Genomic DNA, 14,734 nt, shown 5'->3' with positions numbered 1-14,734 from the left:
GATAGTCTTTTTAAAAGATCATTGAATAAGCTATTGGGTCACTATGGAGAACAGTAAAAATGCTATCTGTCCTAGATTTTTAATCATTTCTATTTCTAAAGGGTTCTTCTTTCTCAAACCTTGATGCCATTTACCTCATAAACATTGAATCCCTATGAGGTAGATATATGGAAATGGCACAGAGATGAGTCATAAATGGAGAGAAGAATCCCACTTCAGCTATTGAAGAGCCTAACCTACCAAAAAGCATTCTCTTCTATAATTGATGCAAAAGTGTTGAGTTTTTCATATTATATTTCTCTGTTTCACATAGACTCATTGGCACTGGTAGGAAAATAATAATTTCATGTATGGCTGCTATATGGATTTCTATATGAAACCTACTATATGTAATTACTATTTTTCCCATTGGTGCCAATGAGTCTATGTGAAACAGAAAAATATAATATGAAAAACTCAACACTTATGCATCAATTATAGAAGAGGAGGAACAACTAAGTGGTACTGCAGAAAGAGTGCTGGCTCTGGAATAAAGAGAACCTGAATTCAAATCCAGCCTCTGACATGAGTTGTGTGGCTCTGGGCAAGTCACTTAACCCCTATTTGCCTCATTTTCCTCATGTATAAAGTGAACTGGAGAAGGAAATGGTAAAGCACTCCAGTATCTTTGCCACAAAAAAAAAAAAACAAATGAGTTCATGAAGAGTTGGACATACTTAATTGACTAACCAACAAATAGAAAAGACACTATGACAGCTCAACAAAGCTAAGATCTTGACTTGGAAGGGGTCTCTACTAATGCCAAAGTGAATATCCACCCATTTAAATGAGCATGGTCAGGGACATCTTAGGGCAGTCGTTAAAGGCAGGGCAATTGGCCTATAGAGCAGAAAAAAGGCAGCAGCTAATGGTAATACCTCTGACTCTCTCCTCCACTGAGGCAGACTGCAGTCAAAGCAAAGGTAACTCCAGACTTTAAGGCTGCTATTTCTAAGTAGCTTATTAATAGTATACAGCTGTTTGTTGACAGAAGGGAGAGGAGGGCAAAGAGGACAGTACAGTGAGCCTCTGAAGAGTCTAGATACCTGGTTTTCGAAGGAATCTATTTGTAGCCTCATGAGTTTTGTGTTTCTTGGGGCTCATCTTGTATAGAGCAAGCTTCTGTGGATATCAGATATAGATTAAATAATAGACTTGAGTGATAATGATGTTGGGTCTCAAGGTCAGTGATAGCAATGTCCTGGAAAAAACCTTCTGAACTGGTAAGGAAACCTTCCTTCCTCCTCTCACAGGAGAAATTGAGACTACTGATTGGGAGAACAACAGATGCTGTGTTGGTTGGCTTGATTTGTACATTTTTCCTTGTTATAAGAAAAGGTTGAGTGCAGCAAGGCAGAGGAAGTTGGGGAGAAATAATTGGTAGAAAAACAAAAAGCGATATCAACTTAACAAAAAGAAAATACTCTGAATCTTTCTCATTCTCTTAGAAAACCTCTGTTGGGAATTGTGGGAGGTTGTGGTGCCCTGACAATACTGGACTGAGTACCTCTCAGCAGGTCTTTAAAAAATCAAAGTGTTGATTCCATTGTAAATTATCTGGTGGCCCCTACTTTTTCTTGCATAAATGAAAATGCAAATATGTCTAAAAGCACACTTACACTCAGATAATTGCAACTCACCCACAGGACTTCTCCCTGAGTGTACTAGAAGCATTTCTCAATTGCTCCTGGTGGCTGATTCTCATGTTATTTTACTAGTTTTCATCAGCACCACCTGTACAAAAGAAGTTACCTTTCAGTAACTACAAGAAGCTGTAATTCTTATCTTATTGGGCTTTGATGCCACATATACAATATATGCTATAAACTCTTTAAGCTGTATCATCATGCTATGGAATATTGATTTCAATCCATCAACAAGTATGTATTAAGCCTCTACTATGTGCCAGACCCAATATAAGATACTGACTATATAAGTACTATTATAATGTTTCCATCATGGGCTCAAGGGTTCTAGGAATGTCCTAAAGTTGTTGGAATCCATGACTTCACCTTGTTGATAAATCAATGAGTCTAACAGAGAAAGTGGCATATGACTACTAATATGCCAGCATACAGCAATCTGAATGAAACAAGCAGACTGCTTGCCAACACACCTATAGGGGATACAAGGATATTTCACCTCTAGTAGTTGTCACCAGTAGATTAATCATTTTTCACTGACATAGCACTTGCATGGCAGCTTAGACTTTATTCAGGCTGAGGGAAAAAAATTGGGGAAAAAAACACTTTGTTTATCCAAAGAAGGTTTTTTAATAAATGCATTTTGAACAGAAAGTTATTAAATCTACATTTTATTCTAAGATGCAAAATACCATATAAAACAAATGGAAGAAAAGAAAAAAGCCCAAGTGTAGACTGTATCATTAACATATTTTTTAAATGCTCAATTTCTTTTTTTTCTTTTAATGGCTCCAAAGATCTGATTTTAATCTCAACTTATTCTCAGATGTGAAGTAGTTAAAATCCAATATCAAATTCCTTCACTAAAACATCTTTACTATTTACTGGACTTATCCAGCCTAATCTGTCTTTCTTGTTTTCCAGAGAAACTACAGTTTCCTCCCCCTTCCCCTACTCCTCACTCTGTTATCCTCTGTTTTGTTTACCCACTCCCATATTCTAAGCTGCCTTTTATAATTCAGGTGCATGATATCTCTGTGTCTAGCTGCCTCTCTTCCATGCAACAGCTTGATCTTAATCGTCTTTAAGCATAACTCTATCTGGGTAAATAACTCAGCATTTTTATGCCCTGATTTCTTAAAGGAACCAGATCTTTTTGCCACAAAAAAATTTTGCTTTGGACAAAGCAACACAAAATAGAAGTTTGGTAAATATAAAAAAAAATTCTTCAAAACTTTTATTTATAAACTAAAAAAGTGCCTTGTAATCACAGGCTAGAACATTTCCTGAAAATTGGTAGTGTTCCTCCTAGTCAAAGAGAAATGCAGCCTGCAGAGATTTGAGAGAATGATTTAGGTTTGATACTACATATAAATAGTGACTGTCAAATAAGCAGACTGATTCTATAATAAGTCATACAGAAAAGCCATTCCTGTTACTGTTATTACATGGTAACATGTTACCTCCTATTCATACAACTCAAGATGGCAGCCAAAGGTTAGTATTCCCTTACTTAAATACTGATTGACAGATTTTTCTGATGCCCTAAGAGACTGTATTGGCTTTTCCATTTGTTGTCCTGCTTTAAAAGAAAGATGCCTGATGTGAATGCTAAGATATGAATATATGTTTATGCGTGGGCATGTGGGCAACTGTATTTTTACATTGTCTTTAAGTTCCAGAAAGTGAAGCATTGGAAGAGTTTTGGAAACTAATGAGTACAGTCTTGCTTTTTTTCTGTTTTTCTTTCTTTTAGCTTCATCATCCCTCCCAAGGCTTTCGCTTCGGAACAGTTCGGGAGAGCAGTGCTGAAGATTATGTGAAGCAAAGCTTCCCAGAGATGTATGAATATATGAGAAGGTACAATGTACCAGCCACCCCAGATGGAGTGGAGTATTTGAAGTGAGTGTCAGCTTACCTCAGCCCTAAGTGTGATCACTGATGGAAAGGCCATTTAGCTACTGACATAGGCTTTGCAAACATCTATTGGGTGTGATGTTGGCTTTTTAAATCAATTGCTTTGGGCATGTTCTCTGTACTTACTGGTGTTTCACATGCTTGTTGGAGGGGAGAAGTATTCACTTTTGTAACCTAGATTAGAAGGGGGCTACCTAATGTCAAGCTAGCACTATCTTTACAAAAAGAACTGATGATATTGTTTAAAGTAGCAGGAAAGGGAAAAGTTGATTTGACATCACTTGGGAAAGCCAGTGTAACACAATGATCAAAATACAGAAATGCAGGAAGGAGCAGAAGTGTCTCTAGCAATACCGTACTTCACTATGAATCACCAACTCCAAAGGCAAGCTTGCTACTGTTAAGAGAAGACCATAAATCCAATAGGTCTCCTGAAAAGCAGAAGATACATAGCAACAGTGGCTGTTCCTTCTTCCATCTAATCAGTCCTGATATGAAACCATCAAGAGAAAACAAGCCACAGCAGCACAATTCATTGGCCTCTAATAGCCATCTCAATGGAACTCAAAGGAGAAGCAAGCAGCCAAGGGTGACCTAGTTTGATCTTTCTGCCAAAAAGAGAAGGAATTGAGCCTAGGTGACACTAGAAAAAGAGGATTCCTAATGCAGTAAGTGATAAGCAGGGAGTCAGAATGGTCAGTACACTTTCCAGATGGGATCAAAACAGTTACATGCATTTACATACATTTGATTAATTTATAAAATCCATCAAGCTTCTTGTTTCTGGAGTTAGACAAAGAGCTATATTCATAATTACATAGTTATTCTATGCTCTGTGATACACCACAGCATTCCCATCAGTTTCTTCAGTGGACAACAGAGGGACTTCTTTTCAAACCTTTGTAAGAGGCTCCTTACTACAAGCCAAGGTACCAATAGTCAGATCTAATAAGAAAAAACTCTTTGTTTCCAAATAATTTCAATACATATGTGATACATAACAACTAGAGAACCCCATCTCACAAATGTGATCCCCAGAAAAGCTACCCCAGGTTCAAAGGATTCTGTTGGTCTACATTCACTGAAGATCATAGTTTATAAAACTCTGTCATGGTATTTACTTTTATTATATTAGTCATCAGTTTTAAAAACCTACAACAGCATTTAATTAAGTGACTTAGAAAAGTAGCAATAAAACATTCTCACATAAGCCTGGGGTACAATACCCCATAAATACACAGATCATCAATGAGAAGAGCAGTCATTCATAAGGATCACTTGTGTGTGGAGGAGAAGGGAATTGGAGATCACATACATGGAGAATACCTGTGGCAAATATACATACACGAAGAGGCACAGAGGAACTATGTGGCCAACATATACGTGTGGCAAGCCTGCTGAGGTCTTCTGGTGATGGCATTTCATTGCTCTGCTGGGTATCATGTCTCATCTCTGCTGTTCTTCACCTTTGCCTTTCCTGGACTCTTCTCATGGCTGTCACCTGCTAGGCTGAATCTTCAGCTGAGATGCTGTCCCCCACCCCCCACCCTGAAAATAGGCTTTGACAACTCTTTTTTAACTTAGAACCTAAAGACTAAGCAACAACTCTTTTAGGAAAGTAGGGCCTCACACACCCAATAGTCAGAAAAAGGCAAAACATAGTTTTCCCTCCATTTGAAGAGAAAATATTTGTCGACCCCCATAGCCTTAGCCCCAGAGGTTAAGTTTCAGCAGAACAGAGGCCAGCCAGCATAGACATTTAGCTTGCCTTTGAATTCCCTTATTCCTACTTGTCAGATCTATATCATTGTCACAAAACTACTTTATTTCAGGCTAGAAAGTCCCTTTAACTCTCATACGTTGCTTAAATACCAACGTGCTTTCTGCCTCAAATCATTTCAGACACTGCCTTGCAATGAGCTTCAAAGATCTGAGTGAGTCTGAGGCACCATGGTTCCCTGGAGCCCCCCAAGATCTTCTGGGCCTCCCATGCAAATGAACAGGTGGGAAAAGGCAAAAGCAAAAAGAATGAATAGGACTGCTATAAGACAATGACCCTATACCTCCATTCTTCTGTATTAGATCCTTCCCTTTCACAGCCAGCCATAAGACTTCTAAGCTTTGTACCTTCTTACGGATGTTTCACTTGTATTAATTCTTCAAAAGGTTCACAATTTTATTAGTATGTTTACTTGTTCTCCCAACTCAGATCACAGCCCTTCCATACCTTAGCAGATGATTTTATGAACTGCTGCAGTCAAAAATATTTATCATCTGATTCATGTCTTCATGTATAGGCTGATCCTTGGTTGACAATCCATCAGCAGGCTTGTACTCAAAACCTTTCCAGCTTGAAGAGCCAGAGCGGGTATTTAACTGGCATATCTATTAAGAACTCAGGATCAGCCCCATGGCACATTGACACATTGGAGGGGGGCTGTTACTGAAGGATAGTATTAGTGCTACATAATTGTTCATTTCAGTTATGCAAGATGATAAAAAAAAAGTTAGCTTCATTGATCGCCTACATATTTGGATGGCCAATATCAATATTCTTTGTGTACAAAATTTGGGCAGCTCTCCACCTTTTGCCCATCTCCTGGATTTTCCACTCCAACTAAAACACTCCTGCCATGACAGAGGGATAATAGCCCAGATACCACTTACAGCTGTGTTCCCAGCTGTGCAGCAGCTGGGAAATTAGCTAAGCTTCATTACCTATAGCTCCAACAGCCCTTGTACAAGGAGATAGGATGCTCTACAACTAAAGTGACATAGGATCAGACCCCTCAATTCCACCTTGTCTAGCCTTTATTCCTCCCCAAGCCAGACTCCTTCATAAATGTGAGGACCCATATATGAAGCTAGGTTGCCCAAAAATAGCTAGGACCCTCCCAAACACAGGTAGCATGTACACACACACACACACACACACACACACACACACACACACACATACACACACACAACTCAATACTATAAGTTGAAAGAAACTCCATGCAGTGTTAAGACAGGTAAGATATCCCTGTAGAGAGGGGAGAAGAGAGCTTTGGGCTAGATAAGAATATAGTTGAGTATTCTCAGAACTAATTGAATGACCAGTCCAAAGAATAGTTATTAATAGAGTGATGTCAATTCCTTTCAGTCTTCTAGTATTTGTGTTAGCCCTTTTCTGCTTAATATTTTTATCGGTGATTTAATGCATAGATGCCATCCTTACCATTTTGCAAATGATTACAAATTGGAAGTTATAGTGAATGTACTGGGTGATAGAATAGAGATCCAAGAACATGCATCGGACTAAAATGCTGATCTAACCCTTATAAAATGAAATCCAATACAGATAGATACAGAATCTCACATTTGGGTTCAAAAAACAACTTCCAAAATGCCAAAATGGCATAAAGTAAGAGTGTTAAAGGTAGGCAAGCAATGCATCTCAAAAAGGTCTCAAGAATCTGAAAACTCAAGATGAGAGCTAAAATTCTTATCTCCACAATCCCGGGATATTTTCCCACAAAATTAGGATACACACACACACTCTCACACAAAACACATTGGATAAACCTAGGATGGTCTTCCACCCAAAGTGACTGTGCATCTACACATGAAAATGGGACATTCATGTAAAGAACCAAACCTGTCCTCCTCGTTCAGTAGAGGAGAGATTTCCCTCTGGTTTCCTTATCTATAGAAGAAGGTTGGAAGTATGCAAAGTTGGAGATTAGGGGAAATTAATTGTCAATGGATTCTGAATTCTTTCTAGATCTCCATTTGATGTAATCTCGCTAACTCCTCAGTTCCCTGTTCCACAATCAATTCCTTCGCTTCAAAGAATAACCCAATCTCTGAGTTGGAAAAAACCTCAGACGTCATGTATTCCAATCTGTACCTTACCAGGTATCACCTTTCCTATATCTTCAAGAGTCATCCCACCACTGCTCAAAGATCCCCAGTAATGGGAATTGACTTCCTCTTAAGACAATCTATTTCACTGGCAGATAGTTTGAATTATGAGGAAGTTTTTCATCCTATTGAGCCAAAATCTGCCTCTCCAGATGGCACTACTGCTTCTTATTCTGTCCTTTGTGGCAAAGCAGAACCATTAAGCAGAAAAAGTTTCATTATTCTTCCATGTAACAGCCTTTCAAACACTTGAAACAGATATCATGTCCCCACTTTTCTTCTCCCAGCTAAATAAATCCAGAGCCTTGGACTTATCCTTGTATGGGATAGTCTCAAATCTTCTCACCATCCTGCTCATCCTTCTTACTAATGTACTTCCTAAAATATGGTGCCCAGGGGCAATGAGGTGGTTCAGTGAATAGAAAGCCATACCTGGAAACAGGAGGTCCTGGGTTCAAATATGACCTCAGACACTTCTTATCTGTGTTATCCTGAGCAAGTCACTTAATTCCACTTGCCTGGCCCTTTCCACTCTTCTGTCTTGGAATTGACACTTAGTATTGATTCTATAACTGAAGGCAAGGATTCAGTTGGTTTCTTTAAAAAAAAAATGTGGTACCCAGAGCTAAACATAATACTACATATAATGTCTGAAAATGATAGAAAACAGTGGAACTATCACTTCTCTCATTCAGGACACTATGCCTCTTTTAATGTTGTCTAAAATTACACTAGCTTTTTTGGTTTGCACATCACTTACATTGAGCTTACATTCCCTTAAAGCCTTCAGATATTTTAAAATATAAACCGTTCTCTAGCCATAATTCCCCCATTTATTATTTGGTTATTTTAGCAAATGCAAGACTTTATATTCCCACCTAATAAAATTCATCATATTAGATTTTATTTAGGCTTCCTAGTTCATTTTGGTTCCCAATACAATTATCCAAAATGATAATTATCTCTCTGAATTTGGCCTTGATACAAATCAGAAATAAATATCTCCCAACTCAGATGTTCTACATCATATCTCCTTCTTTTGATTCCTGGATTGCTCTTAACAGCATATCTTCTTAGTAATTCTAACACTCTATTCATTCTCTTCTTTTTGAATAAAGTATGTACTTTCATAGACAAATTCCAATCATGAGTAACACCATGCTAATTCTCAGTCATACCTGTGATATTTAATTTACCTCCTTGGGTTAAGGTGTCTAGTTCACAGTGTTTATGGCCCAGGCATTGTGCATTGAAATCTCAAGCCATGGCCTTTATTGTCTGCTCTTTATTTGGATAATGTCTCCTATAGGTAGATGTCTCCATTAATAACTTTCTATGTTGTACCCATTGCTCTGTGGTTGTCTGGTTCAGCAGATGTTTGTGGGAATCTTTTTTTTTTTAATTTTAAGTCTTATTGATCAGATGCATAAATCTCTAGGCAAATATATATTTTACCAGGTTTTATCTGGGCTCTATCCTGACCAAGATGTCATAATAACAGAGAGATAGACAGACAGATAGAAGATGGACATAAATTAAGTTATAATCCAGACATTCAAATCCCATTCTCTGAAACCATATTAAAATGCCTATTCACATCCTAAATTCATCTTTCTCTTTGGAAACTTCTACTTTCTTTTATTTATTTTTAATTTTAAAAATTTTTCATGGTTACATGATTCATATTTTCTCCTTTCCCTCATCCCTCTCCTCTTCCAGAGTTGAAGAGCAATCCTTTAAAATCAAACCCCTAAATCACATACCTATATAAATAAGTGATAAATCATATATTTTCTTCAGTGTTTCTACTCCCACATTTCTTTCTCTAGATGTAGATAGCATTCTTTCTCCCAAGTCCCTTACAATTATCCTGGATCATTCCATTGCTTTTAGTAGCAGTCAATTACATTTGATCATCCCATAATATTTCAGTTACTGTGAATGATGTTCTCCTGATTCTGCTTATTTCATTGCACATCAGTTCATGGAGGTCGTTCCAGTTCACATGGAATTCCTCCAGTTCATTATTCCTTTGAGCACAATAGTATTCCATCACCAACAGAAACCACAATTTGTCCAGCCATTCCCCAATTGAAGGGCATCCCTTCATTTTCCAATTTTTGCCACCACAAAGAACACAGCTATGAATATTTTTGTACAAACAGATCTTTGCCCAGTTTTTTTTTTATCTCTTTGGGATATAAACCCAGTAGTGTGGAAACCTCTACTTTCAATTAGCAGCAATGATGACAGCACTACAAGTACCCTGTGGTTTTCCATTTCTTCATCAGGATTTCTTAAACACTAGAAATGCTCTCTAGATTCATTTTGCAAGTATCATTTTTATGAATTAACAGTAGAGGGTACTAGTTTGTCAGTTTTGTTTTGTTTTTTTTTTTAAAACCTTAACTTCTGTCTTAGAGTCAATACTGTGTATTGGTTCCAAGGCAGAAGAGTGGTAAAGGTTAGGCAATGGGGATCAAGTGACTTGCCCAGGGTAACACAGCTGGGAAGTGTCTGTGCCAGATTTGAACCTAGGACCTCCCATCTCTAAGCTTATCTCTCAATCCCCTGAGCTCCCTAGCTGCCCCCTAGTTTGTCAGTTTTGACATGTGCCTCTATTTTATCCCATATGCACATCAAAGAAAAAGAACACTCAATATTTTCCATGTAAAGTTAGCATATGTTTCTTGGAACACTCTCGGTGAGTACTTACATGCCATCATTATTTATATTTTCCTTTCCTGACCATCATTCCTCAGAATACAAAAAAAAACTGCTTCTTTCTCAGAAAATCTAGCTCTGTACTCTAAGGCAAAAATTCTTAATGCTCTTTTGTGTCATTAATTGACCTCTTTGGCAGCCTGATAAAGTCTATGGAGCTCTTTTCTGAATAATGTTTTTAAAGCAATACAGAAAATTATAAAGAAAACTGATTATTTTATAATAGTTATTGAAATATTTTTTAAACAAGTTCACAGATCCCAATTTAAGAATCCCTACTCTACATAGTATAGTGTTATAAAAACAACAGACCTGGAGTCAAGAGGACCTTGCTTTACCTCTTCTTCAAGTACTTTCTAGCTATGTGACCTTGAGCAAGTCACCTATCTCCCTTCTGTCTTAGAATTATTAGCCCTTGCCCTTCCATCTTAGAATTGTTACTAAGACAGAAAACAAGAGCTTGTTTTTTTAGATAAAATCTTAAAAGGAATCCCTACTCTAAGAGAAGCACCTCAAATCTATTAAATACCTCCAAAAGTTCAGTAGTTTTCCCTCCCTTCTTTCTCCTGTGCCTCATTGTTCCATCCTTCAATCACCTGTCATAGGTCCCCTCTGCTTCCTCGGAGCCTTTTGATCTTCATTTTCTTCTTCAATAATTTCTGCCATTCTTTTAAGAAACATTTCATCCTTTCAATCTCTAGAATAGAAAGATATTCCTGGTCCTTTTACCTTCTTTTCTAGTGGTAAGGCCAGCTTAAATTTTATGGAAGGAAGCTACTATTTGACACTAGAGGAAACCCATCATGAACTCTCTTCAGGTCATTTGCAAATTCCCATTAACTTCATACCTACTTTGATCCTTTTTCCTTTTTGTTGCAGCTTACTCATACGACTAACTCAAGTGACAAACCACCACAGGAAACTGACCATTTTCATACAGTTAATTGTGTTACTGGCTCTTGAATGAGGCTTTATGAAGACTTTTCAACCTTGTTATTGATTTTCACAATTTTTTCTTATTCTTGGTTATCTGCCAGTTGGTACTAAAATATTGTAAACCGAAGCTGCCCTAAGCTGTTGTCTGCAGGGTTGTTTATAGAATATAACTCTTAGTCACTTTCCATCTCTTTCATTATCTTTTCTCCTCTCTTCTATTTAGAATTCAGATGTCTTCTATTCCTTCCTTGCCTCTTCCCTATTTCAGTATCTTCTTAGGGGGTCAAGAAAGTATCTCATTGTAACCTCACTTCTCTAAGACGCTTTCCACACACACACACACACACACACACACACACACACACACACACTTTCTCCCTATTGGACCCTTTCAAAACTCGCCTGTCCAGTTTCCAATTCCTTAAGGGTCTAGATTTCTGTTTTTTGAAAATTATAGTTCACTGGGGTTTTTTTTTTCATTAAAAACTGTGTCCTTTATCCTATCTACATTTCTCTCAACTATAGCCTTTATGGCTTATGATGATTGTGTTACCTTTTCTTGAAGTATTTGCATTGTTTATGTGAGATTCTTGGAGCTAGAATACTTTAACCCAAAAATCCATTTCTAATGTCAGAGTCTAGGGTGCTATGGCAAGCCAGCTGGGGAGACCTGGAGGTAGAAGCATCTTTCAGTTCAACTCACATAATGAAAGTGATTTAGTATTCCTCATGTCAGCTGCTAATTAGCAACTCCACAGACAGAACAGGCTAGTCCAAGACTCAAGGAAGGTCAGTCCTAGGAGGGATATTAAATATCATCTAGTCCAAGCACCTCATTTTATACATGAGGAAACACCAGGCAAAGCCCAGTTCTTGTCTACCAGTCCAAGGTCTTTTCCGCTTGCTGAGCAAGGCTAACACGTTACCCAGGAATATTTTGCCACCCCACAGAAGAGTAGAGTCACTTAATCAGTTCTTCCTTACCCTATTCTGTCAGGTAGAAGGCAGGGAAATTTTAGAGTTCTTTCCACTTTACAGTGATGAAAATAAAGCCCAGGGATTTGGTGGCTTATAGACAGTGGTAAGCTCAAAGTTCTTCTTTTGCCAGTTTCCAGAACTGCATTCAAACCACTAGATTTTGGAAATATTTTGAACCCATGTGAGTTAGTGAGTGATGGCAGTGGTTCTTATTGTTTGCTGGAGTGCATGACCAAATTAGTCCTGTGTTTTGTGATATGAAGCATGCTTCACAGGCTCCAAGTACCCTCTGGTATGAGTAAAGTTGTTCTGCTAAAACTTCACTCTATTTCAAGGATTCTATTATGTTTCAAAGCAATAACCCCACAGGAGATGAGCTGCAGCTGGAAATACCTATTTTTAAAGCATCATTTCTGCTCCAAGCTACAATAAACTCTGACTTCTATCTAGGTAGGAGACAAAGCAAGCTGTATTCTGGAGACCTTTCCTTTACCTTCAAAGATTCTTGGTTTTTCAATTGGCCAAGTAGAAAAGTAGATAGAATTATAAGATCACAGATTGAGAATGGAATGGGACTTTAAAGGCTATCTAGCTTAACCTCTTTATTTTACAGATGAGGAAAATGAGGCCTAAACAGGTTAAGTGACTTACTACCTAGGCTAGATGGAGAAGTAGAATCTGAAGTCAATTCTTCTGACTCAAAATCCAGTGTTCTTATGATTATACTATGCTGGACTAGGTGACACAGTGACACTCATCTTCCTGAGTTCAAATGTGGCCTCAGACACTTACTGGTTATGTGATGCTAGGTAAGTCACCTAACCCTGTTTACTTCAGTTTCCTCATCTGTAAAATGAGTTGGAGAAGGAAATGGCAAACCATTCCAGTATCTTTGTGAAGAAAATCCCAGATGGGGGTCACAAAGAGATGGAAACAACCGAAATGACTAAACAACAAAATACCTTATAGACATTAATGTTGTTTTCTTCCTTGCCTGTTGTCCCAAGGAAGTCTTACTAGTCCAAAAACAAAACTACTTGGAAGAAAAAGTAGATGACTTTGTGGCACAACTTCAAATATCAGGAAGGTTCTCCTGACATCTCACAAAAAAAAAAAAAGATTTTGCTAATGTTTCAGTTTCATGCAATTGGAGAATCAGTCTTTTGAATCAAGCCAAATACAAATTCTGTCTCTAGTTAAAAATACAAATATCTCCTAGGAAAGGTAATATATTTGGAGTTTATCAAATCCTACCCTAAGATCAGGTTCTGATATGTGAATTGGAGAGAAAGCATGAGGATACTGTGTACCTTTTAAGTAAAAATGGAAGAAAGGACCAACGAAGGAAAATAGAGAGAAAGGTGGGCTTAGGAACACTAAAGAACCATTTTCCCACTAAACAAAGTTTTCTCAGAGTAAATTTCTGGGAAAAGGTGCCATGTTGGAATAAATTCATGCACGTCTATGTGTCATGAATAATTGTATGCTTAAAGGTCAGCAAGGCCTGCTGCTTCCCATCCCATCCTGGAAGGTCTTGAAAATGCTCTTACCTAAAATCACTATGACTAGCTTCAACAGGCACATTCTGGCCACCAAGAGGAACCACAGGAAAGCAAGTGTAGTGGTGTCCTCTTTTAGACTCTGTGAGTGACCCTGAAACTGTTCGGCAGAATGTTTGTTCCTATGGCACTGGAGATTATGCTTTTCTCTTCCCCTCTCCCCTTTTTTCCCTCCCTTTCTTCTCTCCTATTTTCCCTTTCTTTTTCTTTCTGTTTTCCCCCTTTTCCTTTTTTTCTTTTCCTCCCTTACCTTCCTTTTCCTTTTCCTCTCTCTTCTCTTTCCCTTGGTACACATTCAAGTCCTCATTTCTTGCCTGGACTACATAATAGCCAATTAATTGGTTTCCTTCACCTTCCATGGTCCAACATCTTCACAGTGACCAAATGGATATTCCTAAAACCCAAATATGACCATGTCACTCCCCTACTCAAGAAGCTTAAATGGCTCCCTACTGTATCTAAGATAAAATATAACTTCCTCTATTTGCCATTTATCGTCCTCTGTGGTATGGATCTACTCTACCCTTCCAGACTTGTTTCACATTACTTATTTTTACATGATCTACCTTACAACTGAACTGGCATACTAGTTCTCTGACCTCATCATTTAATATCCCATTTTCATATCTTTACACAACTCCCATGCCTAGAATATACTCCTTCCCCACATTTGCCTCTCAAAATTCCTAGCTTCCTTCAAGGGTCAGCTCATGTGTCTCTTCTAGTAGAAAGCCATTCTTGATCTCTCCTAGTTACTAGTGCTCTCTACTGTCAAGTTGTCTTATATTTACTTACTTCTTTTCTTGTTTTCCCCTCAAAAAAATGCAAGCTCTCTGTGGGCAGAGTCTGTTTTTCACTTTTTGTACTCATATTCCTAGTACCTTATATAGTAAACACTTAGTAAAGGCTTGCTTAATCAATTGTTAAAAAAAAAATACTAGTCCTAGACTTAGAATTCCCAGGTTTGAAATCCAGCTCTGACCCTTAGCCAGGAAGCCCTGGGCAAATAATTTAACCTCTCCTGTCGGTTTC

The 14,734-nt window shown here is 38.0% G+C and overlaps 1 protein-coding gene across 1 annotated transcript in view; it reads left to right on the top strand.

Moving 5' to 3' along the window:
- Window positions 1-14,734, top strand: part of GRIN3A (glutamate ionotropic receptor NMDA type subunit 3A) — a 235,045-nt gene that overhangs the window by 154,490 nt on the left and 65,821 nt on the right. Inside the window, exon 4 of the mRNA XM_007499642.3 lies at window positions 3,439-3,584. Within this exon, the coding sequence (XP_007499704.2) occupies window positions 3,439-3,584 (146 nt within the window). The remainder of the gene's footprint in view (window positions 1-3,438; window positions 3,585-14,734) is intronic.

This window comes from Monodelphis domestica, chromosome 7 (assembly GCF_027887165.1).
Source record: "Monodelphis domestica isolate mMonDom1 chromosome 7, mMonDom1.pri, whole genome shotgun sequence".
NCBI lineage: Eukaryota > Metazoa > Chordata > Mammalia > Didelphimorphia > Didelphidae > Monodelphis > Monodelphis domestica.
The sequence above is the reverse complement of the archived record's forward strand: the minus strand, read 5'-3'. Positions and strand labels throughout refer to the sequence as shown.